The sequence below is a fragment of the Lissotriton helveticus genome, chromosome 11 (assembly GCF_964261635.1).
Source record: "Lissotriton helveticus chromosome 11, aLisHel1.1, whole genome shotgun sequence".
NCBI lineage: Eukaryota > Metazoa > Chordata > Amphibia > Caudata > Salamandridae > Lissotriton > Lissotriton helveticus.
The window spans coordinates 1,003,638,315-1,003,665,643 of NC_136072.1; the positions used below are offsets into that span (position 1 = coordinate 1,003,638,315).

Genomic DNA, 27,329 nt, shown 5'->3' on the forward strand with positions numbered 1-27,329 from the left:
GCCGGCGATCCCCCTTCTTCTGGCGGCCCCCCTTCCTGCTCGGGAGGTGCCCTGCTGCCGGTCGGCTGGTCTTCATTTGCCTCGCTGCTGCCCGGACGGGGGTTGACGGACGCCGCGGCCCCGCCGGGCTTCCAAGATGGCGGCCGACCCTGAATGTCTCAGCCGGGCCTGGACGAGCGCTGGAGGCCCGCCGCATGGCCCGGGTGCCGGATACTGTAAAGGTTTTCCTACACTTAAGGACATCCTGGACGCCCTACACTCCTGGCGAGCTTCGGTGGCCGCACCCGTTGTCACCCTGGAGGTGGATCCTCTCTTTGGGCCGTTCGGGCCCCCTAAACTTGATGCGGCTTCGTCGCCGTTGCAGGGTGCGGCTGGAACTATCCTGGGAAGCATGGGCCCGGCGACTGCCGCGTCTGTGGGTGTGTGGAGTTCCGTTGCCCTTCATCGTCATGTGTTATCTCCGGCGCCACTGGTCCGGGGGCCGGATCCCGTCTGGACTGGACTTGATGGTTCTTTCTGCCTTTCTTCGCCTCGAATGACCGACCCTGGCTCCGGTGCCGGCCCCGCTGAGTCGGCTTTTCTTGAACTGTCCCTGAAACTGTGCCTGCATTGCGTGCGATGTTCTTTGACTTTTCCGGATCATCCGGGTTTTATTCCACGTATCTTATTTGGACTGCCGTTTGATCTCCCTGTACCTCGCCTTCTGTTCTTCGTGGTCTGGTTCTTGGTGAATCAGACGACTACAACTTTGGACAAACAAGGACAGGGCTGAGACGGACTTGCCTCTGTGTGCGGTAGTCTTGTACTGGTTGGATGATCTGCATGTAACGGTATGACTAGGTGTGAATTTGTGGTGCTCCTGGTGTGTATCCTGATACTTTTTTGACTTCCCGAGGGCTCTGCCTTTTTCTCAGGCGGGTGGGTGGGTGCTGATAATTCTGTTCCTTGGCCCTCTCCCGTGCGTTTTCTTCCCTTTTCCCTTTCCCCCCCCCTTTTTTTGTCTTATGTTTCCGTCTTGTCTTTGCTCTTCTATATTTCGGGTTCTAATTAGGGCGACAGGCACGCTGCTGGGGGGTAGGCCATAGCCTTCTGCAGGGGTGCAGGGTGGGCTTGCGGGGTGGGTGGGGGGGTCTGTCACTTTGGGGGGTCTTTTCCCCCCCCTTTTTTTTCTCCCCTTTTTTGTTCTATGGCTCTTAAGTATTTTCTCTTTTTCGGGACTCCGTCTCGTCATGTCTCCCCCTGGGGTGTTTCTGGTGCACTGGCCTGCCGGTCTTATTGTGATTATGGCTCACTGCGTGTTCTGTCACTAATCTTTAATGTATCCTGTGTACCGGTTTATGTTTTCCTGCTTAGTTGCCGGGGGGCGCATGTTTGAGGAGGAGCCCCTCCTTTTTTCTTTTTTCTTCCTTTCCCTCCCTCTTTCGTGGGGGATTATCTTCCTTTCATTGGGGTGTGTACTGTATTGATGGATACGATGGGCTCTTTTTTACATCCGTTTGTTAAGTCTGGTTGTAGCTGTGGTGGGTGGGCGCTGGACGGCGAGCGCAATTGCCTCTCCTTGTGGTACTTCCGTTGGGATTATATTTACCGCCATGTTTAGTTCTTGTTGGATTTATCCTGTACTTTCTATGATCGCCTGTTCGCGGCTCACCACGGCCCCTCCCTTTTTGCCTGACTCACTGCCCGTCATGATCCTGTATTTCCCGTTCCCATAATAGAAAATCAACCTTCACATATCCTGTCCATGTTGGTTGCTCTATGACTTTCGGCCTATATCTCCTGTGTTCTTGTTGTTATGTCCTGTGGATACTTTTGTATTGCTGATTATGCTCCTGCTATGTGGTGGCCAGCCCGCTGGGTTGTAGGCCCGTATTTGTGAGCACTTTCTGTACAATAAAGGTTTAAAAAAAAAAAAAAAAAAAAAAAGAAGGGGGCTGTGTAGCCCCCCTTTTCCCTTTTTTGGGCCTGACCCCCAAAAATTAATATATATTTTGTTTAACAGCCCCCCCTCCCGTGGCTAATCCAGGCCTCGGGGACCCCATCTCCTAAGGCATGGCATTTTTTTTTTTTAAGGAGGGGGGCTGCCTCCTCCTCAGGCCACTTAAGGCCCCGGGGACCCCATCCCCCGGGGCCGGCCTGCATCCCATATAATGAAGAGACGACCTCTTCATTATATGGGAGGGTGACCACACTGACTCCAGGTCGCTTGGCTCCAGGAAAGTAGGAGGCTCAGGTGCAACTCCGGAGTGGTAGTCCCTGCACTAGAACATGAGACATCCCTTTGATCCGTATCATGAGTAGAAGAGGTCAGAGTAGGCCGGGGCTTTGATCTCTTGCGACATCGCTTACCGTGAGATGTCGTCGGAGAGTGGAACCGCGGCCGTTGATCACGGGATGAAGGCCGGTGCTCCCGGGAATTACCTCTGGACCAATAAGAAGACAAATGTCGCGAGAAGCTGGAAGTCTGTGACAACCGTGCCGCCAGAAGCTTCATCCGCCGCTACTGCAGCACCTTCAGCTGCAACCGTTGACAGGCATTGCAGTCGTCGCGTCGTGGTGCACGCCTAAGCACCACATACAAATAGTGTGTGGATCCGTACCTGACATCTGGCAAGTACAGGACCCACAGGATTTAAACCCAGAGGGCATAAGGCGCACTGTTTCCTGATGAAAATTCATCACAGTAGGCCGAAAAACAGCCAGAGCTACGCTTCTCCAGATCCGAGTTACATCACGGAAAAGAAGAAACTGATGTCTGCACGCAGGAGGGGACTTATATGGCTCCACTGATGTCACATCAGGAGATGACGTCACTGCGGAGACGTACGACGCCGTCCCCTGGCGCACAGAGATACTGCTGAAAAAATGTCTGGATCCAGCCTGGTGCCTGGGGAGAATTCAAAGTTAAGGAATCTGCGGTTAGATGTCTCTGTCAGATTTGTGAGATAAAAGAGATCTCCAAGACACAAAAGATAGCTCTGGGTCAGCATCCAGTGGTGCAAAAAGAAAGGAACTGACAGTGCACATCATTTCCGGAGCAAAATGATGTCAGTATGTAGTCACATGGTGCCACATTCCGACGAGCAGAGGTGCTACTAGAAAACTTTCTAGATCCAGTCTGACACCTGGGGAATATTCATAAGGTGAGGAACCTCTGGTTAGAATTTTCAATCCGAAAGTTGTAATGTGTATATATCTAGGACCCCCTGAGAAAGTAGATACTACAAGTCCTTGGTCAGGGATAATCCGAAAGTTGTAACATTGCCTTCTTGAAGTGTCACAAAAGGACTCAGTATTTGAGGTTGGCTTGGGACGAGCTGAGGGATTGCTTCAGCAGTTAGAAATATCCATCACAAAGGCCTCTGCCTTGCAGATACTCCCACTCACTCAGTGTAAACTTACCTGAGTAATAGGCTAGTGAGAGGGGACCTGGACAGAAAAAATAAAATTTGTGGAGTGCTTTCACTTCATGCCGTAATGTGTAAATGGATCTTTAATGTTTTTTCTATCTTACTACAGATGAAGCTCTGCAGCTGGTTCCGGACCGTTTTCGAATAGCCCTGAGTATGCTGACTGATCCCATGTATAATTTGGTGTTCAGATTGCCTTCAAGTTCATTGGTGCAGGTGGCTCTCTGAGGCGTTGTGTTTTGAAACAAACACCACAGAGAGTGGACTGTAGAATGATGCCAATCAAAGTCAGAGTGCAGGTCAATCAAAGGTCTGTGACACACCTTGTTGAGATCCTATACTAAATAAAAAAAAGTCAAATAAAACCAAGATTCACTCAGACATAATGGGAACTAGCCTCGCATGTGGGTGGTCCTTATAAAAGGCCTTTTTGCTGCATTCGCAAAATACAGATGCTGACATCATAAATGGAGGACACCTGACACCAGCGACCATGCATAGTATACCCATTTTTCTAGATTAAGTTCAGCATCTGGTGAAGAGGTTTCAAATATGACATTTGCAGAAGCTATTATATATTTGAGGAAGTGGATTACTTGACATTCAACGAACAAACATCTAAAGGAAATCCATTACTATTACAGTGCCAGCTTTCTCTTGATGGTGGACACAAGAATGGACTTCAACTGTGGCTGACCCCTCACAAAAAAGCGTGAGTATCTTAATGGCCTAGCTGTTAAAGTTTACGCTTACCTAGAGAAAATAACAATTTGGTAGCTCTCAAAGGTCTTCAGACAACTAATAACATCCTATGCAATATTTGGATGCTGCAGATGATCAAAGAGTAATGTACCTTATTGGTGTGGGAGCTAAAGAGGAAAGGTAAAATATGGATTTGCTTCTGGAGCAAGTAAGAAGAATTGATCATGTGCTAGGAGGACTGCTTTAGCTTCCACCAGTGACATAGGGTGAAATCACCCATATTGCCATATCATATATACATAATGAACAAGTTACTTACCTTCGGTAACGATATATCTGTAAGAAACAGTAGTTAGTATTAGATTCCTTACCTTAGAATATCCCCAGGCGTCAGTCTGGATCCGGAAACTTTTGCGTAGCAGTACCCCTGCGCGTCGGTAGGCGTCGTCTGCAGGCGTCCCCTGCGGCTCCGCGTCGTCGGCGTCGTGCGCCGTGATGACGTCGCTGGAGTATATAGACGCCGCCTCCGCGCGCTGACGTCAGTTCTTTGCACACAGCTTTTCCGCGCCAGAACACGCAGAGCCATGTGAGAACCAACACTGGTGCCATTTGAAACTAGGGCCCTGAAAGGGATGTCCCTAACCCTAGGTATCAGTTCGCAGAACGGGGAGGATGGGCGGGGCGGTAAGGAATCTAATACTAACTACTGTTTCTTACAGATATATCGTTACCGAAGGTAAGTAACTTGTTCATCTGAAAGAAACAGGTTAGTATTAGATTCCTTACCTTAGAATAGATACCCCAGCAATACCAACCCCGGTGGTGGGTCTGCGAACCAATACAACCTACACCAGAAAGTCCTGGAGGACCGAACGGCCAAAGAAGCCATCCCTCCGGACTTGACTGTCCAGGCAGTAGTGCCTCGCAAAGGTGTGCAGCGAGGCCCACGTGGCCGCCTGGCAAATGTCCTGCAAAGGGACTCCCCGGCCCAGGGCAGTAGTAGCCGCCGTGGCCCGAGTGGAATGGGCCCTCAGCCCAACAGGAGGCTCCTTCCGAGCCAAAGAGTAGCATGCTTTGATGCACAGGACGACCCACCGAGAGATGGTCCGTTTCTGTACCGCCCTTCCCTTCTTCTCACCCACGTAGCCAACAAACAGTTGGTCATCCACCCGGAACTGGCGTGTGCGATCCATATAGAATGAAAGTGCACGTTTTGGGTCCAGACGATGGAGCCGCTCTTCATCCTTTGAAGGATGCGGAGGCGGGAAGAAGGAGGGCAAGGTGATGGACTGCCCAATGTGAAAAGCAGAGACTACCTTGGGCAGGAAAGAAGGTCTGGTCCGAAGAACCACCTTATCAGGATGAACAGACAAGAAAGGAGGTTGAACAGAAAGAGCCTGGAGCTCACTCACTCTCCTGGCAGAGGTGATGGCTACCAGGAAGGCCGTCTTTAAGGTGAGAAGACGGAGAGGACAGGAATGAAGGGGCTCAAAGGGAGCGCACATCAGGAAAGTCAAAACCAGGTTCAAGTCCCACTGAGGCATCACGAACGGAGCTGGAGGATACATGTGCGTGATGCCCTTTAAGAATCTTAACACAATAGGGGACTTGAACAAAGATGGCTGATCAGGTAGCCTCAAGAAGGCGGAAAGGGCAGAAAGATAGCCCTTGATAGTGCCCAGAGCAGAGCCCTGCTGGGCAAGGGAAAGGAGGAAGAGGAGAACCTCAGATAGAGGGGCAGAAAGGGGATCCACAGCCTTTGCTGTGCACCATGCCACAAATCTGTTCCACCGGCAGGCGTATACCGACTTTGTGGAGGGACGCCTGGCTGCCAGAATGACATCACAGACTTCAGGAGGCAAGTCAAATGGCCTCAACTGTCGCCGCTCAATCTCCACGCATGGAGGTGGAGACTGGACAGGTTCGGGTGGAGGACCGTCCCCTGCTGCTGCGACAGAAGGTCCTCCTGAAGGGGCAGGCGGATCGAGGGACCGACTGTCATGCTGAGTAGCTCGGGATACCAGTACCTTCGAGCCCAGTCCGGAGCCACAAGGATAACTTGGGCCCGGTCGCGCCTGATCTTCTTCAGCACTCTGGGCAGAAGTGGTATAGGCGGAAAGGCGTACAACAGACCGCAACTCCACTCGCGCCGAAAGGCGTCGCCGAGCGAGTGCCGTCTTGGAAACTCCAACGCGCAGAACTGATGACATTGCGCGTTCTCTTCTGTGGCGAATAGATCTAACCAAGGCTCTCCCCATTGCTGAAAGAGGCCTCTCGCCACATCCGAGTTCAGACGCCATTCGTGATCCACCGAGCACCGACGGCTGAGTTCGTCCGCCCTGGCGTTCAGAGAACCTGCCAGGTGTTGAACCGTCAGAGTCACGCCCTGACGTTCCAGCCATTGCCAGAGGCGCAGAGCCTCTTGGCAAAGGGTCCACGACCCCACACCGCCCTGTTTGTTGCAGTACCACATGGCGGTGGTGTTGTCCGTGAACACCTGCACTACACTCCCGTTGACAAAGGGGAGGAATGCCTTCAGTGCCAGGCGAATCGCCCGCAGCTCCAACATGTTGATATGGAGCCGGGACTCCGCCGGAGACCAGAGGCCTCTGATCTCCGCCTCTCCCAAGTGGCCACCCCAGCCTTGGAGGGACGCGTCCGTCACAACCACGTGCTCCGGCTGGGGAAGGGAGAGGGATCTGCCCCTGACCCAATCGCGGTCTGTAAGCCACCACTGCAACTGTCTCGCAGTGCCCTCCGAGATCAGGACATGGTCGGATAGGTTGCCCTGATGCTGGGCCCACTGAAACTTCAGGTCCCACTGCAGAGCCCGCATCCGCCATCTGGCGTGATGCACCAGAAGGATGCAGGAGGCCATCAGCCCCAGAAGCCGCAGCGTCAACCTGACCGAAACCCGGGATAACGGCTGAAAGATGGGAATCAGAGCCTGAATATCCCGGACCCGCCGTTCCGGGGGATAAACCCGAAACTGCGCCGAGTCGAGAACCGCTCCGATGAAAAGGAGCTTTTGAGAGGGACACAGGTGTGATTTCGGCACATTGATGGAAAACCCCAACTCGTGCAGGAGGTCTGCCGTCATCTGAAGGTGGTGGACGACTGTCTGGGGCGAGCCCGCCTTCAACAGCCAGTCGTCGAGGTAGGGGAAGACTGAAACCCCTAACCGGCGCAGATGAGCTGCGACCACCGCCATCACTTTCGTGAACACCCGTGGGGCGCTGGTAAGGCCGAATGGGAGCACGATAAACTGAAAATGCTCGTGGCCTACCGTGAACCGCAGGTAACGCCGGTGGGCCGGCAGGACGGGGATGTGAAAGTACGCATCCTGCAAGTCCAACGCTACCATCCAGTCTTGTGGGTCTAGAGCAGCCAAGACCTGAGCCAAAGTCAACATCTTGAACTTCTCCTTCCGGAGGAAGCCGTTGACGTTCCGTAGATCCAAGATAGGACGCAGGCCTCCCTTGTCCTTCTTGGGTACCAGAAAGTAGTGGGAGTAGCAACCACACCCTACTTCTGGCCCAGGAACGCGCTCGATGGCCCCCTTGGCCAAGAGGGCCGTAACTTCCTCCTGCAGAAGTGTCAAGTGGTCCCCCGACACACGGTGGTTCTGCGGTGGCATGGCTGGAGGAGTGGACTCGAAGGGGAGGGCATAGCCCCTTCGGACAAGCTGCAGCACCCACCTGTCCGATGTTATCGCGCGCCAGCGGGAGTGGTGATGGCGAACCCTGCCACCCACCGGCGTCACGTGAGCCCGAAAGCTCGGACTAGGAAGGCTTGGATGCCGCAGCGGAGGGAGGCGTGGACTGACCACGACGCTGGCCTCTACCGCCACCACGGCGGAAACCACGGGCGCCACCGCGCTGGGGAGCGCTCTGCGCCGCGTGGCTGGCAGCACGTGTGGGACCTCCTCTCCCTTGGCCACGAAAGGGCCGAAACGAACCCGTCTGCTGGCGCTGGGTCTGGGTCGAGAGACCCAAGGACTTGGCCGTGACCCTGGAGTCCTTGAAGCGCTCCAGCGCGTGGTCCGCTTTGTCACCAAATAGGCGACTGCCATCAAATGGCATGTCCATAAGCGTATTTTGGACGTCTGGTGAGAAGTTGGCAGATCTCAGCCAGGCATGGCGACGAATCGCCACCGTAGTGGACATGGCCCGTCCCAGTGAGTCCGTGGTGTCCAGACCACAACGGATCGAGTACCGCGCCGCATCCCGGCCTTCAACAAAGGCCCGGGTGAGCTTGTCCCGCACTTCCTGGGGGCATTGCGGCAAACACTCCTCGACCGTATCCCACAGGGAGTGGGTGTAGCGGCCCAAGAGGCACGCGGTGTTACAAGACCGCAGCCCAGCACTCAAAGAGGAAAACACTTTCTTTCCGAATTGGTCGTACCTCTTTGATTCCCGGTCGGGCGGAGCCGACGGAAATGCGGACTGCGAAGTGGAGGCCTGGATCACCAGACTCTCCGGGGAGGGATGGGTGGACAGGAAGGCAGGGTCGTCCGCGCAGGGACGGTGACGCCTGGCAACGTTCCGGTCAACCGGCGCACCAGAGGCGGGCCTGGACCAGGTGCCCAGAAGGACATCCGTCAGGGCCTCATTAAACGGCAGCAGAGGCTCCTGGGGGCATGACTGCGGTTTAAAAACTTCCGTCAGGATATTCGGTTTGACCTTCGCGACGGGGAGCTCAAGGTGTAAGGCCTTGGCAGCCCTCATCAGGACCACCGAATAGGCAGCACCCGCCTCGGACGCCACAGGGGACGGAGAGACAAACCCAGGGTTGGGCGACTCGTCCAGGCCACTGGCATCACCCAGATCACCTACCCAGTCCACATCGTACTGGCAGGCACGGGATAGAGGGTCCTCAGACCCCTCCCAACCCTCTCCATACTCCTCCTCGTCATACCCATATTCTGGGTCGACGATATAGACATCGGGGTCAACAGGCCCCATCGGCGTCGGGTCCGGCGTCGGCCGACGCCGGTCCGGCTCCGAGTCCGGAGTCGGGGAGGAAAGGGGGGTGGCGCCGCGCGGCGTCGGTGCCGGGGACCCGACGCCGGCCGGAGCCGACGGCGGAGTCGCTGCACCACGCGGGGGCGGTACCATGGGCTGGCCCACAGGAACCGACGCCGGAGAGGCCGGGAGACCAGCCGGCGACGAACCAGAGGGAACCAGCGGCGCCGGGGCCGGAGCCACCGGCGGCGCCGGGGCAGGAGCACCCGAACCGCTCGGGCCCCCAGACGGGACCGACGGGCCCGCAGGCGCCGAAGGCCCCGCCGGAGAAGACCTCGCCCTCATAGCAATGAGGAAGGCCTCGATCTCCTCACGCGACGCGCCTTCCCCAGGGACCGACAGGTGTGGGGCAGACGGCGTCGGCGACCCATGCGGGACCGCAGGGGTGGGGTCACCCGAGCCCCCGGCCGCAGCACGCGGGCGTCGGGGGGAGTCGGGGGTGCGATGGCGACGCCCCGACTTCTTGTGCTTACCTGACGAGCCGGAGGAATGGTGGCGACTCCCGGAGCGCCCATGGCGGCTCCGCGACCGCTCCCTCGACCGCTCCCTCGACCTCCGACCGGACCGGGACCGCTCTCGACGCGGGGCCGACAACCGGAGTTCGAGAAGCTTGCGGGACCGCTCCCGCCTAGCTTTTCCAGTCAAGGCCCGACAGTCGACGCAGGACTCCACGTCGTGGTCCGCGCCCAGACACCGGAGGCAGAGTCGATGGTGGTCGGTGACCGACATCATGCGGTCGCACTCGTCACAACTCTTGAAACCGGGCATCCTACCGGCACCGTAAAGATCAATCAGTTAACAAAAAACTTGGTCAAAAGACCGGAGTACTGCTCTTCGGATCTGCGCTAACTGGCGCGGAAAAAAGAAGAACTGACGTCAGCGCGCGGAGGCGGCGTCTATATACTCCAGCGACGTCATCACGGCGCACGACGCCGACGACGCGGAGCCGCAGGGGACGCCTGCAGACGACGCCTACCGACGCGCAGGGGTACTGCTACGCAAAAGTTTCCGGATCCAGACTGACGCCTGGGGATATTCTAAGGTAAGGAATCTAATACTAACCTGTTTCTTTCAGATTTCTGCTACAATAAAAGGAGGGTTGTTTTGCGGCATGTGTGCCTAAAGAACAAGTTACTTACCTTCGGTAATGATATATCTGTAAGAAACAGTAGTTAGTATTAGATTCCTTACCTTAGAATATCCCCAGGCGTCAGTCTGGATCCGGAAACTTTTGCGTAGCAGTACCCCTGCGCGTCGGTAGGCGTCGTCTGCAGGCGTCCCCTGCGGCTCCGCGTCGTCGGCGTCGTGCGCCATGATGACGTCGCTGGAGTATATAGACGCCGCCTCCGCGCGCTGACGTCAGTTCTTCGCACACAGCTTTTCCGCGCCAGAACACGCAGAGCCATGTGAGAACTAACACTGGTGCCATTTGAAACTAGGGCCCTGAAAGGGATGACCTTAACCCTAGGTATCAGTTCGCAGAACGGGGAGGACGGGTGGGGCGGTAAGGAATCTAATACTAACTACTGTTTCTTACAGATATATCGTTACCGAAGGTAAGTAACTTGTTCATCTGAAAGAAACAGGTTAGTATTAGATTCCTTACCTTAGAATAGATACCCCAGCAATACCAACCCCGGTGGTGGGTCTGCGAACCAATACAAACCTACACCAGAAAGTCCTGGAGGACCGAACGGCCAAAGAAGCCATCCCTCCGGACTTGACTGTCCAGGCAGTAGTGCCTCGCAAAGGTGTGCAGCGAGGCCCACGTAGCCGCCTGGCAAATGTCCTGCAAAGGGACTCCCCGGCCCAGGGCAGTAGTAGCCGCCGTGGCCCGAGTGGAATGGGCCCTCAGCCCAACAGGAGGCTCCTTCCGAGCCAAAGAGTAGCATGCTTTGATGCACAGGACGACCCACCGAGAGATGGTTCGTTTCTGTACCGCCCTTCCCTTCTTCTCACCCACGTAGCCAACAAACAGTTGGTCATCCACCCGGAACTGGCGTGTGCGATCCATGTAAAATGAAAGCGCACGTTTTGGGTCCAGACGATGGAGCCGCTCTTCATCCTTTGAAGGATGCGGAGGCGGGAAGAAGGAGGGTAAGGTGATGGACTGCCCGATGTGAAAAGCAGAAACTACTTTGGGCAGGAAAGAAGGCCTAGTCCTAAGAACCACCTTGTCAGGATGGACGGACAAGAAAGGAGGTTTAACAGAAAGAGCCTGGAGCTCACTCACTCTCCTGGCAGAGGTGATGGCAACCAGGAAGGCCATCTTTAAAGTGAGAAGACGGAGAGGACAGGAATGAAGCGGCTCAAAGGGAGCGCACATCAAGAATGTCAGAACCAGGTTCAAGTCCCACTGAGGCATCACGAACGGAACAGGAGGATACATGTGCGTGATGCCTTTCAAGAATCTCAGTACAATAGGGGACTTGAATAAAGATGGCTGATCAGGCAGCCTTAAGAAGGCGATAAGGGCAGAAAGGTAGCCCTTGATAGTGCCCAGAGCAGAGCCCTGCTGGGCAGGAGAAAGAAGGAAGAGGAGAACCTCGGAAAGAGGGGCAGAAAGGGGATCCACAGCCTTTGCTGTGCACCATGCCACAAATCTTTTCCACCGGCAGGCGTATACCGACTTTGTGGAGGGACGCCTGGCTGCCAGAATCACATCACAGACTTCAGGAGGCAAGTCGAATGGCCTCAACTGTCGCCGCTCAATCTCCACGCATGGAGGTGGAGGCTGGACAGGTTCGGGTGGAGGACCGTCCCCTGCTGCTGCGACAGAAGGTCCTCCTAAAGGGGCAGGCGGATCGAGGGACCGACTGACATGCTGAGTAGCTCGGGATACCAGTATCTTCGAGCCCAGTCCGGAGCCACAAGGATAACTTGGGCCCGGTCGCGCCTGATCTTCTTCAGCACTCTGGGCAGAAGTGGTATAGGCGGAAAGGCGTACAACAGACCGCAGCTCCACTCGCGCCGAAAGGCGTCAACGAGCGAGTGCCGTCTTGGAAACTCCAACGCGCAGAACTGATGACATTGCGCGTTCTCTTCTGTGGCGAATAGATCTAACCAAGGCTCTCCCCATTGCTGAAAGAGGCCGTTCGCCACGTCCGAGTTCAGACGCCATTAGTGATCCACCGAGCACCGACGGCTGAGTTCGTCCGCCCTGGCGTTCAGAGAACCTGCCAGGTGTTGAACCGTCAGAGTCACGCCCTGACGTTCCAGCCATTGCCAGAGGCGCAGAGCCTCCTGGCAAAGGGTCCACGACCCCACACCGCCCTGTTTGTTGCAGTACCACATGGCGGTGGTGTTGTCCATGAACACCTGCACTACACTCCCGTTGACAAAGGGGAGGAATGCCTTCAGTGCTAGGCGAATCGCCCGCAGCTCCAACATGTTGATATGGAGCCGGGACTCCGCCGGAGACCAGATGCCTCTGATCTCCTCCTCTCCCAAGTGGCCACCCCAGCCCTGGAGGGACGCGTCCGTCACAACCACGTGCTCCGGTTGGGGAAGGGAGAGGGATCTGCCTCTGACCCAATCGCGGTCCGTAAGCCACCACTGCAACTGTCTCGCAGTGCCCTCCGAGATCAGGACATGGTCGGACAGATTGCCCTGATGCTGGGCCCACTGAAACTTCAGGTCCCACTGCAGAGCCCGCATCCGCCACCTGGCGTGATGCACCAGAAGGATGCAGGAGGCCATCAGCCCCAGAAGCCGCAGCGTCAACCTGACCGAAATCCGGGACAACGGCTGAAAGATGGGAATCAGAGCCTGAATATCCCGGACCCGCCGTTCCGGAGGATAAACCCGAAACTGCGCCGAGTCGAGAACCGCTCCGATGAAAAGGAGCTTTTGAGAGGGACACAGGTGTGATTTCGGCACATTGATGGAAAACCCCAGCTCGTGCAGGAGGTCTGCCGTCATCTGAAGGTGGTGGACGACTGTTTGGGGCGAGCCCGCCTTCAACAACCAGTCGTCGAGGTAGGGGAAGACTGAAACCCCTAACCGGCGCAGATGAGCTGCGACCACCGCCATCACTTTCGTGAACACCCGTGGGGCGCTGGTAAGGCCGAATGGGAGCACGATAAACTGAAAGTGCTCGTGGCCTACCGTGAACCGCAGGTAACGCCGGTGGGCCGGCAGGACGGGGATGTGAAAATACGCATCCTGCAAGTCCAACGCTACCATCCAGTCTTGTGGGTCTAGAGCAGCCAAGACCTGAGCCAAAGTCAACATCTTGAACTTCTCCTTCCGGAGGAAGCCGTTGACGTTCCGTAGGTCCAAGATAGGACGTAGGCCCCCCTTGTCCTTCTTGGGCACCAGAAAGTAGTGGGAGTAGCAACCACACCCTACTTCTGGCCCAGGAACGCGCTCGATGGCCCCCTTGGCCAAGAGGGCCGTAACTTCCTCCTGCAGAAGTGTCAAGTGGTCCCCCGACACACGGTGGTTCTGCGGTGGCATGGCTGGAGGAGTGGACTCGAAGGGGAGGGAGTAGCCCCTTCGGACGAGCTGCAGCACCCACCTGTCCGATGTAATCGTGCGCCAGTGGGAGTGGTGATGGCGAACCCTGCCACCCACTGGCGTCACATGGGCCCGAAAGCTCGGACTAGGAAGATTTGGAGGCTGCTGCGGGGGGAGGTGTGGACTGACCTCGCTGCTGCCCTCTACCGCCACCATGGCGGAATCCACGGCCGCCACCGCGCTGGGGAGCGTTCTGCGGCGCGTGGCTGGCAGCACGCGTGGGACCGCCCCTTCCTTGGCCACGAAAGGGGCGAAACGAACCCTGCTGCTGGCGCTGGGTCGAAAGACCCAAGGACTTGGCCGTGACCCTGGAGTCCTTGAAGCGCTCAAGCGCGTTGTCCGCCTTGTCACCGAACAGGCGACTGCCATCGAAAGGCATGTCCATGAGGGCAGTCTGGACATCCGGCGAGAAGTTGGCGGATCTCAGCCAAGCATGGCGACGAATCGCCACCGTCGTGGACATAGCCCGTCCCAGCGAGTCGGTCGTGTTAAGACCACACCTTATCGAATACCTCGCCGCGTCCCGGCCTTCAACCAAGGCCTGGTTTAGCTTGTCCCGCACCTCCTGCGGGCACTGCGGCAGACACTCCGCGACCGTGTCCCACAGAGAGTGGGTGTAGCGGCCCAAGAGGCATGCGGTATTACAAGACCGCAGTCCAGCGCTCAAAGACGAAAAGACCTTCTTGCCAAATTGGTCATATCGCTTCGATTCCCGATCGGGCGGAGCCGACGGGAATGCGGACTGGGAAGTGGAGGCCTGGATCACCAGACTCTCCGGGGAGGGATGGGTGGAAAGGAAGGCAGGGTCGTCCGAACACGGACGGTGACGCCTGGCAACGTTCCGGTCAACCGGTGCACCGGAAGCGGGCCTGGACCAGGTGCCCAAAAGGACATCCGTCAGGGCCTCATTAAATGGTAGCAGAGGCTCCTGTGGGCACGACTGTGGCTTAAATACTTCGGTGAGGATGTTAGGTTTCACCTTAGCGACGGGGAGCTCAAGGCGCAAAGCCTTGGCAGCCCTCATCAGGACCACCGAATAGGCAGCCCCCGCCTCCGACGCCACAGGGGAAGGCGAGACAAACCCAGGGTTGGGCGACTCGTCCAGACCACTGGCCTCACCTAAGTCACCTACCCAGTCCACGTCATACTGGCAGGCTCGTGACAAAGGGTCCTCAGACCCCTCCCAACCCTCTCCATATTCGTCCTCATCGCCATAGCACGAGTCGACGATATAAACCGGCTCCTCGGAGCCAATGGGCCCCAACGGCGCCGGACTCGGCGTCGGACGACGCCGGTCCGACTCCGCGTCAGGAGTCAGAGAGGGATCGGGGGTGGCGCCGCGCGGCGCCGGCCGGAACCGACGGCGGAGTCACGGCGCCGCGCGGAGGCGGCACCACGGGTTGCCCCAATGGAATCGGCGCCGGAGAGGCCGGAGGACCAGCCGGCGACGACCCTGAAGGGCCCAGCGGCGCCGGAGCCGCCGGGGCCGGAGCACTCGGCGGCGTCGGGGCAGGTGCACCCGAACCGCTCGGGCTCCCAGACGGGACCGACGGGCCCGCAGGCGCCGTAGGCCCCGCCGGAGGAGACATCGCCCTCATAGCCATGAGGAACTCCTCACTCTCCTCGCGCGACGCGCCTTCCCCAGGGACCGACGGGTATGGGGCAGACGGCGTCGGCGACCCATGCGGGGCCGCGGGGCCACCCGAACCCCCGGCCGCATCACGCGGGCGTCGGGGGTACGATGATGACGCCCCGACCTCTTGTGTCGCTTACCTGATGAACCGGAGGAATGGTGGCGACTCCCGGAGCGCTCATGGCGGCTCCGCGATCGCTCCCTCGACCGCTCCCTCGACCTCCGACCGGACCGGGACCGCTCTCGACGCGGGGCCGACACTCGGAGTTCGAGCAGCTTGCGGGACCGCTCCCCTCTAGCTTTACCTGTCAAGGCCCGGCAGTCGACGCAGGACTCGACGTCGTGGTCCGCGCCCAGACACCGGAGGCAGAGTCGATGGTGGTCGGTGACCGACATCATTCGGTCGCACCCGTCGCAACTCTTAAACCCGGGCATCCTACCGGCACCTTGAAGAAAGAGTTAAAGTTAACAAAACTTGGTCAAAAGACCGGAGTACTGCTCTTCGGATCTGCGCTAACTGGCGCGGAAAAAAGAAGAACTGACGTCAGCGCGCGGAGGCGGCGTCTATATACTCCAGCGACGTCATCACGGCGCACGACGCCGACGACGCGGAGCCGCAGGGGACGCCTGCAGACGGCGCCTACCGACGCGCAGGGGTACTGCTACGCAAAAGTTTCCGAATCCAGACTGACGCCTGGGGATATTCTAAGGTAAGGAATCTAATACTAACCTGTTTCTTTCAGATAGCACTATACCTATTATTAAAAGCGGAAGGTCTTCTCTTTCATCTAGTTGTTGAAGTACTACAGTGAGGTACCTCTCAATGAGAGACACTCACACTTTCTGACTAATGCTGCTGTCATTAACAAGATCTGTATAGCTTAACGTGAAGGCCCTTTGCATGTCAAGAAGCAAAATGGTGAAGAATGACTTTGAAACGAGTGGCACAATAACAGGTGGTGGTGCATGGATTACAGGTGCTAAGGGTATTCAGTAACCGTAACCATCACTTGTTCTCTAACTTGAGCTAGCAAAGAGGAACCTCTCCTATAGAATCTGTCCTTTTTGGAGATCCAGATGTAAGACCTTGCTTAGTTAAGCCACAAAGGCATTAACAAGTCTACAGAGTCTTTGGCTTAATAGGAGGATGCAGAGCATTCATCGTTTCCTCTATTCTCTGCTATAAGTTAAACTGTCCTCAAACAACTAGGTGCCATTCTCTTTAAAATTCTACAACAATGTAGGATGAATAGGTATTGATGTCTTCGCTGTCCATCTTATAATCCACAAGGATAAACAACTGAACCAAATATCTCGAGAGCTGAGACAATAAAATCAGAAATAAAATCAGAGATTTTCAGCAAGAAAGACAAATCCTATCGGAAAACCACAACACGAGAAAATAAAATGGGCACTGAGTTAGACGAGTTGAAACTTTCAATGCACACTCGAGATTCAAGAATACTTTCTGAAGTAGGGGAAGCACTGCTGTCATGTCCAAAAGAGGCTTTTGTTGTTCAGCACTCTGCTCAATTAACATATCATATTCAACATGGGGTTAAGGTAGGCAAATATTTGGATTAGAATACAGATTTAAAAAAAATTGAGAAGTCACCAGGAGTAACACGTATCTTCAGTCTTCAGAAAATATAGTGGGGTCATTGCTGTTGAGGGGAAATATGGTCATAAAACATATCTCAAGCAGCTGGAAAACTGAATTGATGGATCAGCAATTAAGTATGTGACTGCACAAGTAAAAAGATCGAATACCATAAAGCTTTAGTAATACTTAAAAAATATTTTTTTAACATTTGTACTCAACTGTAATGACTCCCTTTTCTTGCATTCTTCCTGGGGTATCATGCAAATCAGCGAACTGTACAGCCACTTGGTGGTATATCGGCAGCAGGAGTTCTTCCCGAGATTTTAGCTGTCTTTCTAGCCTTTTACATTCATCTTCAGACAGCTCTGGTGTGCCTAGATTTCCAAAACACAATCAAATGTTGAATCGCTCTCATTTATCAATTATCAACAGACATTCTGCTTATATTAACACATTCAAGAAGGTAAAAGGTCAAGACAAAACATCCAATAAATCAAAAATGACTGGGGATCAAGTTAAAGAATAAATGTACTGGTTTTTCTTTTGCCACTCAAAATAAGACGTTGATCTTCTAGGTGATCAAGTAGCTGGCCTTGTAACATCTATATCACTGGACAAAAATGGTTATACCAATCAGTTAAACTCGATGTCATTCATACTAGTTGAAATCAATCAAAGTAAAAAGGCTTACACTCATTGAAACCGAGCGTTTTTGCTGCATGTGTTGCGCTTTGATTTAATACCCTTTTTTAACTTAGTGGCAACGTATTTCTTGATGACACCACGCTTCAAGCGGACAACAGCAGCATGATTCTTTGATGGACTACTTCAACTATATACTTACAAAAGATGTCTTGGGAAGAACATCTGAGTAGATCGGTTTTAAAACGTTTGTAAAAGAAGTCTATATAAATACATGATAATGTTTTTTTGGGAACTATCAATAAAATTAAAGAGGCAAGATTGGACATTGAAAGTTATATGCTCTCTAATCCTGAATGTTCTGTGAGTACCGAATTGGAAATTGATGTGGCACATATTTCTTTGCGTAATGGTCCTCAGGCTTCCTTGTCTAACCTTAAGGGGCAGATAGAAGATAGGGACATACCGAGTTTTCCTTGGTAGGTGGCATAATCCTCATTGTTACATGTCCTGCTCAATTGCCCAAAATGTTTAAATGAAATTTAAAAAGATCTTCGCCCTCTTTTCCAGAATATAGGAGTCTGAACTATGTCTGAATCACTTTTTTGCTGAGCAGGTATACTGATAGAGTGTGTGCCTCAGTGGATAAATACCTAAAGGTATTGTACGTGTTATTGCATAAGAGATCAACATGTTGCATGTTTACTTCTTTAGGTCTTTAGGAATGATGGTTAATATTAGCATCTTTTAAATTTGTTAATGGGAGCAAGCCATCAGCAACCCCAGTTATGGTCCTTAATGGAGTCAACATTTCTGAGTGGATGGTAAATAAAATAAACAAACCAAGTTACCCAGGGTATAAGTACACCAGGGGTCTCCCATGAGCTGCAGCATGGGTTATGCCCCCATGGCAGTCCACTTAAACTGCGACTACAGGCCTTCCATTACAGCCTGTGCGAGGTGGTGCTTGCACCTCCCACAACAGATCGAAGTTTCCTTATATCTGAGCTCAATCCACTTTAACCCTATAAGTCACCCCTATGGCAGGCTCTTCAGTCCTGAGGGCAGGGTGCTTGGTTATAAGTGTGAGGGTGCCCCTGCATGAACAGGATACCCACTACAACCCCGGAGTAGATTCTCCAGGCTTTGTAAGTGTGGTCAGCCATTTTAATACATATAGAGGACATCAGTCATTACGAGATGTCTAACTATATGGTGGCTGCAACGAACCCGGTCATGTTTGGTATCAAACATGTTGGAATCATACCCCAACACCGATTCCATTGTAGGGAGTATGATCCCTCGTTGGGACAGGTGGGACTAAAGTACGAGTTACTTACCTTCGGTAACGATGTCTCTGGTAGTGACAATTCTAGCCGCAGATTCCTTCACGTAGAATCATCCCCAGGCGTGAGACTGGACCCGTAAACTTTTTTTTTTGCCACAGCATCCTTGCGCACCGGGGGCAGGGTGACATCACGCGACTCCACCCAGGCATCGTCCACACACGTGACGTCACCGAGGTCACATAAGCGCCTTCCCGGCGCACCTACGTCAGTTTTCTTCGGAGAACTGTTTCGCACCACAACGCGGAGCCACCAAATAAAAAACTGTGGGAGCATGGGAACAGTGTGCGAACGAGTATACAAAAAAGAAACACCATAGAAACAGTGCAACACCGCAGTGTCCAAGGGCAGAGAAAGAGAGAAGAACAGAGCAGAGCCCAGAACAGCCACCCTGCCAATACATAGACAGCAACCCCCCACCTCTGCCCCGGAGATAGGGAACCTGCATAAAGGTCATGTCACATGCAGCAGGCCTACAACCCCACCCCGAAACAAGGAAGGGAAGACCCTCCCAACAGGAAGAAACAACCAACCTCCAGCCACCCTAGCCTAGAGGGCACCGACTCCCCCCAGAAACAAGGGTAAGGCACGACCAGAGGGCCCCAACTCAGACGTGGTAGAGGGGCCAGGCACCTAGCAGCAAGAGGAAGGGAGGAAGGAAGAGATGGGAGGCAACATTCCCGACCCGGAGCAGCCCAAGCAGCTGGGCACATAAGCACCAGAACCTCACCTTTCCAGAACCAAAGAGGAGGGAATAACAGCCACCAGACGGAACCACCGTCAAGAGCCAAAAAAGGTACCCACAGAGGACATGGCCCCCCACTGGGAGGAGAGTACCAAGGACCAGCCATGGGGTCCTCACAGAACGGGGAGGAAGGGTGGGCCGAGAAGGAATCTGCGGCTAGAACTGTCTCTACCAGATACATCGTTACCAAAGGTAAGTAACCCGTACATCTGATAGAGACTACTAGCCTCAGATTCCTTCACATAGAATAGATACCCTAGCAATACCCACAGGGAAGGAGGGTCTGCAAAGGACCCCACCAGTCTGGGCAGGATAGAAGGCCCATAGGGGACCAGCCCTGTAGACCAGGGAGGCAACCTCGTCCCTACCAGGCAAGAGGACCCCCACCAGTCAAACGCCAGCAGCCCCAGAAGGGATGTAGGAGGAAGAAGGAAGAGTGGAGGCCCATACACTCATAACAGAGGCACCAAGGACAAAGCCGGAGAGGCCGAAGAACTCCACTCCATCCCCAGGGCAACCAAGCAACCACTCAACGCCAGGACACGCAGAGGAACAAGAAGTAGTCCAGGAAGAGGCGAGCCCACCCAGAGAGAAGGCAACAGGCCAGCCCAAACGGCAGCCATAACCACAAGCCGCCAAAAGCATGAAGGACACAGAAGCATCCCAGCCCTCAGCACAAGATCAGGAAGGAGAACAAATGACCGTGCCCATCACTACAAGGGCGGCGCACACAACCTCAAGAAGCAATAGCAACATACAGAGACGCCATGGAGAACAGGCACTCGAAGGCAACCAGCACTCCCCAGCAGAGCATAGCTATATAACAGCTACCACTCTACCCCACATAGGGTACGTTAAGTCCCAAAACATGGGAACCCTCTTTGGAAGTACTTCTGCAGCAGAGGAGAAAGCAAAGCGGCACAGGAAAAAAATGACCCAGAGGAAGGCTTGACATCCGCCCAAAGAAAAAAACAGAAGGCCTAATCTCAGGGCCAAGTCTGTGTAGCTACTCAAGCAAAAACACACACACACAGGCAACAAGGGCCGTCCAGCAGCCAACAATGCCAAAATCCCATCAAGGAGGACTCAATGGCCAGGAAACACCATCTATAGCAAGGGCATCCCAAAGGACCAAACCCAGCAGTCACGGCGCCAACTCGACCTCCGCGGGGGGAGCCACCTGCGTGGAGGGACGAGAGGGACCGGGGGAGTGAACCGAAGTCCTCTGCCAGCCTTGGCCCAGGATGTTACGGAGGCGGTCCGGCGACCCATGCGTTGGCACCAGGGACGAACCAACCTCCCATTCGCCCTCGGACAAGGCAGCCGACCGCGGGGAGGAACCAGAAGGGCCCGGAGGGGGACGAGGAGTCCCCAACCCGCCTCGACCCAGAGCGGGACAAGGAGAGGTCACCAAACCCCGTGGCGGCGTCAGCTCAGCCTTGGAGGAGGCCTTCGCCTGCCCAGTGGGCCGATTGGGGCTCGGGGATGCGACCCGAGCCCCAGCGACCGCCCACGACACCACAGGGACTCCCGCTGGAGTTTGCGGCGAGGCAGAGGCGCCGTGGCTTGAAGGAGGGACCCCAGAGGGGCCGCACCCCAACAGCACCACATCCTCCAAGCCTGGATCCGAACCAGTTGGCGCCGGAGCTGCCGGCGGCGCCACGAAGGGCCCCGTGCAAGGCAAGGGATCCGACGACGCCACAGGAGGGGAAGGAGGAGGAGACTCAGCGAGGCCCACAAAGCCGCCGCGTATATCTCCGTCTGGACTCTCGACGCCCCACTCACCGGGAAACGGTGGATAGGACGATGGCACGCGGGGCTGCATCACCCGCCGAGAGCCCACGGAAGGCTGAATACCAGCCCCCGGGGACAAACTGCGACACCTCCCCATCGGGGAGCGACGCTCTTGCGACATCGGACGAGGACCACGGCCGTATCTGAAGCCATCTACCGAAGCTGATCGAGGGGAGGAGGTCGACCTAGAGAGACGCGCCACTAGAAGTTTCATTCTGCGCTCCCGCCGCGACTTCGGCTTCAACTGTTTACACGCCTCATAATCAGTGGTGCCGTGATCCTCCTCCAAACACCACATACAAATGAGATGAGGGTCAGTCGCCGACATAAGATGCCCACACGACGTGCAAGTATTGAAGCCTGAAGGATTCGCCCACTGTTCCACCAGACAGAAGACAATTGGTGAAGAAAAGAGGGCCCCAAACAGGCACGTTGCACACGGAAAAGGAAAGAACTGAACTAGGCGCGCCAGGGTGGGGCTTATGTGACCTCGCTGACAACGCCTGGGCAGAGTCGCGTGATGTCGCCCCACCCCCGGCGCGCAGGGATGCTGTGGCAAAAAAAAAAAAAAATTCCGGGTCCAGTCTCACGCCTGGGGACAGCAGAAATATATGGAAATACGAGTTCTGCAAGTCCAAGGACATCATACAGGCACCTGGATTAAGCTGAAAGAACGTGAGCATTTGGAACCTGTCTTTCCTCAAAAAGGTGTTCAACAGGTAAAGGTCGATGATGGGACTGAGACCTGTCTTCTTCGGAAATAAGTAGCATGAATAGCACCATTCCCCCCTCTGAGTCAGGCCCGCTCGATAGCAGACTAGTACATCTCTCGATCCCACTCTCGAAGTTGGATGACTTCGAAGCCTATCCCTTTGCAGGTCCAGCGTTACCATCCAGTCTCCTGGATCCAGAGCAGATAGAACTTGGACTAGGATTAACATTCTGAACTTGTCCTTCCAGAGGAAGCAGTTCATAGGACCATGGCCGAGGATGGGATGGAGGCCTACCTCCTTCTTCGGCATCAGAAAATAACGTGAGTAGCAACCAGTCCTGATCTCTGATGCCGGCACCCTCTCTATTGCTCTCTTGTCCAGGATAGCCTGAACTTCTCTGCAGAGTGTGGACAAGTGGTCCTCTGAGAGGTGATGTGGTTTGGGTGACATGTCTGTTAGGGAGGACAGAATGTGTAGGGAGGATCAGTTCTATAGGATCTGGAGCACCCATTGATCAAAGGCAATGCCCTCCCAACTGGGAAGGTGGGAAGTAATGCTACCTCCTACTGGTTGATCATGCACCGCAAAGGATAAACTAAAGCAGTTTTATGGCAGCTGCGGGACGATTGGCTGGGGTTTGATTAGCTTGTTGCCCCTGGGGACTTGAATGCTGCTGGTTTGCTCCCCGGCCACAACCTTGAGAGGACTAGAAGTCCTGTTTTTGTGGAGGCATATATTATTGCAGTATTTTTTGGTAACCCCTATCAAAGCATTGAAAGGGGCATGGTTGTTGAGGGAGTGCTGAATAGGTAAAGCTAGACCTGGAAAAGGAGCAGTGGCCTTGCTTTCCTAGACTGAGTTAGCTTTTGGCCAAACAGCCTAGAGCCATCAAAGGGCATGTCCTGTGCAGAAAATCCATGTGTGGTGCCGGATGAACCACACTGATCCCAAATGCCTTACCCAAAGAGTTGGTAGAGTCCAATCTTGATCTAATGGTGTACTTAATGGGATAATCACTGTCAAGACAGCCAGGGTTCAAGAAGCTCTGGATCCACGCTGGTAGAAGCAGAAAGAAAGGAATTGACATCAAAGTATAGAGGTGGCGTTTATATAGTGGCCCATCCTCACTTTCGAGGTGAGACAGACCTGACGCAGAGCTGCACAATGCCACCTACTGATGCATGAGGAAATTTGCAAAAACGTTTCTGGATCCTGTGTGATAACTTGGGAATTCACAAGGTGAGAAATTTGCTATTAGTAGTCTCTATCAAAAATGTTATTGGGTGCACAACAGTATACCTGACATTCAACTCAGAGTCAGGACTGAAGACCAAACACTACAAACACACAATTTTTTAGTGGGGACATTGTTCACTAGAAAAGATTTGGGTGACAGTGGAAATGTGCTATCTAGTAGGATGAGTTGAACTCCCCTGGGCCTTCATATGCTTATGTCTACAATACGACTTACTGAAAGACTTTGACTAGAAAGTGGACAGCTTGAGACTGGATCTCAAGCAGACCTGCAACTTGGAGAGAAACTGTGCTTCGCCTGCAACCTCTTTTTATTTTCAGAGACATTAGAGCTTCCTGCTCCTGAATCACCTTTGGGTGAAAAAGGAAAAACTTGTTGAATGTAAAAACATCACAAACACACCTAATTTTTTATGAGAATATCGTTCCATAGCACTGTTGCAGAACATTGGAAGTCATTAGAAGATTGACAAAGTTTGGAACAAAGCTCCAGGACGGCATTACCAAGCAGGGGCAGCGCTTATATGCAGCTGTACTAAGCCACTTCCAGGCCTGTAAAAAGTCAACACAGAGCAACACAGCACCACCTACTGGAACATAGGAACACTGCTGCAGAATTTGCATATCAATCAATCAATCAAGCATATTTGTATAGCGCGCTACTCACCCGCTAGGGTCTCAAGGCGCTGGGAGGGGAGGGATCCGCTACTGCCCGAACAGCCAGGTCTTGAGTTGTTTCCTGAAGGAGAGATGGTCCTGGGTCAGCCGTAGGTGGGAGGGGAGGGTGTTCCATGTCTTGGCCGCCAGGTAGGAGAAGAATCTTCCTCCGGGGGGTGGCTCTGCGAATTCGTGGGACGGTGGCGAGGGCGAGGCTGGTGGAGCGGAGCTGGCGGGTGGGTGTGTAGAATGTGAGGCGGTTGTTGAGGTATTTGGGGCCCATGTCGTGGAGAGTCTTATGTGCGTGGGTGAGGAGTCTGAATGTGATTCTCTTGCTGACGGGGAGCCAGTGCAGGTCTCTCAGGTAGGCAGAGATGTGGCTGTGGCGGGGGATGTCCAGGATGAGTCGTGCAGTGGCGTTCTGTATGCGCTGGAGTCTTTTCTGTAGTTTGGCTGTGGTTCCAGCGTAGAGGGTGTTCCCGTAGTCCAGTCGGGGGCCTGGATGACCGTCTTTCTGGTTTCGGTCGGGATCCACCGGAAGATCTTTCGGAACATGCGCAGGGTGTTGAAGCAGGATGACGAGACGGCGTTGTTGACTTGTTTGGTCATCGTGAGGGAGGAGTCCAGGATGAAGCCCAGGTTGCGTGCGTGGTCCGTGGGCGGTGCCCAGTGCAGGGGGCCACCAGGAGTCGTCCCAGGCGGAGGGGGATGATCCCAGGATGAGAACTTCCTTCTTGTCCGAGTTCAGTTTCAGGCGCTGGTCTTCATCCACTCCGCGACGTCTTTCATTCCTTCCTGGAGGCTGGCTCTGGCGGTGGCGGGGTCGTTGGTGAGGGAGAGGATCAGCTGGGTGTCGTCAGCGTAGGAGATGATGTTTAGGTTGTATTGGCGTGCGAGGAGGCTCATGTAGACGTTGAAGAGGGTGGGGCTGAGCGAGGATCCATATCCAGTCTGGTGCCTGCGGATATTCTTTACGCGCGGAATCTGGTTATAAGTATACATCAGAATGTACTTCTACAATGCACTTCTACTGTGTTGTTATCTTCTTAGCAATTAATAATAATATTATTAATAATAAAACCATTTGTAGAGCGCCTGGTTGCACTCAAAACAGTGTGTCCCCGCGCTGTGGATACAATCCGCCCCAGAGAGCCCACCACTGAAAAGAGCAATTAAGACTGTGACAGTTTAAGCACATGCTCTCATATGCGAGGGAAGAGATGGGTCTTTAACTTTAGGCGAAACCTCATCTCAGATGGTTCCATTCGTAGATCAATGGGGAGTTTGTTCCAGTGACTAGCCGTCAGATAACGAAATGATCGGCCTCCCATTCTTGCCCTAAAGATGCGGGGCACTGTGAACAACATACTCCCTAACGACCTGAGATTTTGTTTAGGGCGGTGAATGGTTATGAGCTTTTTCAAATAGGACGGTCCTTTCTCATGGGCTATGCGATGGGAGATGCATAATGCTTTAAATAAAATGCGCTCTCTGATGGGTAGCCAGTGTAACTTCGCTAAAGCTTGCTTCCCTGATGCTTTTCTCGGCAGATTCAGCACCAAACGTGCAGCGGCATTTTGGACTCTTTGGAGCTGCTTTAGCCCCTTCTGACTAAGACCAATAAACAGAGCATTTCCATAGTCCAAGTGTGGGGTAACTAGGGCGTGAATAAAGGATTTCCTAGTACTGATGGGCAGGAGGTCTAGTACCTTCCGTAAGGTTTTGAGAATTGCATAACACCTGCCTGTCACTTTTGTGATATGCTTCCTAAACGAAAGCTCTGCATCCAACAGGACTCCTAAGTTCTTTGCTGTTTCTGTCGGGGCAGGGGGTCTGACCTAATTCTGCCGGCCACCAAGCTGATGACCATATGGAAGGGGTTCTCCCAATTATTAGCACCTCTGTCTTATCCCCATTAAGATGTAGACAGATATTGTTCATCCAACTTGCCACCGTTGTAAAAAGTAAAGTAAAAGTCCACATTTGTAAAGCGCACAATCACCCGTAAGGGTCTCTAGGCGCTGGGGGCCGTCGGGAAGATTAAGCGAGCTATTGCCCAGAGTCACATGGTGCTAGGCTAATCTGCCGCCGGAGCCGGGGATCGAACCGTGATCCCCAGATTCCAGCGTCAGTCGCCCTGGCCGCGGCGCCACACCTCAGGCAGGTGGAAAAGTTTACAGCTGCCTCACTTTGGCCCTGGGTAAGGGTGATCATTAGTTGAATATCATCGGCGTAGGTAATGATATCTACACCAAATGATTCCACTATGCGGGCAAGGGGTTCCATATAAAGGTTGAATAATGTTGGGCTCAAACTAGAGCCCTGTGGAAGCCCATGCTTCAGCTGTCTAGACGAGGATTTAAATGGGGGGCAGTGGACTTGAAAGCTTCTATTCTCCAGGAAGGACTTTATCCACTAATAGGCTGATCCTACCACTCCTATCTTTGACAGCCATGTCAGCAGCGTGGTGTGCAACACTGTGTCAAATGCCGCACTTAGATCTAAAAGTACCAACGCTGCTGTCTGTCCCTCGTCCGCTGTCTGTCTCAATAGTTCTGTGGAGTATAGGATGGCTGATTCTGTTGAATATCTCGCTCTAGATCCCGATTGAGTCGGTTGTAGGAGATGGCCTTTCTCTAGGTGATCCATAAGCTGCAGATTAACTACTTTCTCTATTACCTTCATACAGAATGGAAGCAGAGATATAGGACGTAGATTCTGAAGTTGGGACACATGTAAATTTGGTTTCTTTTTCAGGGGAATTACCTGTGCTCTTTTCCATGCCTCTGGTACAAGGCATTTCTGAAAAGACAAGGTAGTCAAGTGACTAATGTGATCTATCACCTCGTCAAGGATGACACTGAGCATTTAGGTGGAGCTGCATCATTCGGGGAGCCTGAAAATTGAAGATAATATGTTAGATTACGATGGGGTGTTTTCTGTTCATCTATAAAATTTGTTAGCTGATTTTTATTTTTTAAATTTGATGTTGTGTCATGTTTTAAGGCTCTTATAGAGTACAGTACCACCAGTAGATCCCATGAGGCTAAAGAAAAATCCAACCCAGAACATTTTTCAGAACAGATTAAAGGGGGAATCCTTGGTATATTTCAGAACTTGAAATTAGAAGAGGTGATGCACAGATCCAAGAGGCTTGAGAAGTGTTTAGCATCTGGGTGTCATCATCATTACACTAGAAACCATGGGAGCGTACGAGAAGGAATAAAGGTAAACACAAAGGTTAAAAAGATACCAGGATAACAGAGACCCTTCTGGGATACCACAGGT

The 27,329-nt window shown here is 53.7% G+C and overlaps 1 protein-coding gene across 10 annotated transcripts in view; it reads right to left on the bottom strand.

The window, feature by feature from the left end:
- ACACB (acetyl-CoA carboxylase beta) overlaps nt 1-27,329 on the bottom strand; it is a 2,338,068-nt gene that overhangs the window by 148,184 nt on the left and 2,162,555 nt on the right. For all 10 annotated transcript variants that reach the window (XM_078667379.1, XM_078667377.1, XM_078667383.1 and 7 more), the window contains one exon: nt 17,110-17,264. In XM_078667379.1, the coding sequence (XP_078523505.1) occupies nt 17,110-17,264 (155 nt within the window). The remainder of the gene's footprint in view (nt 1-17,109; nt 17,265-27,329) is intronic.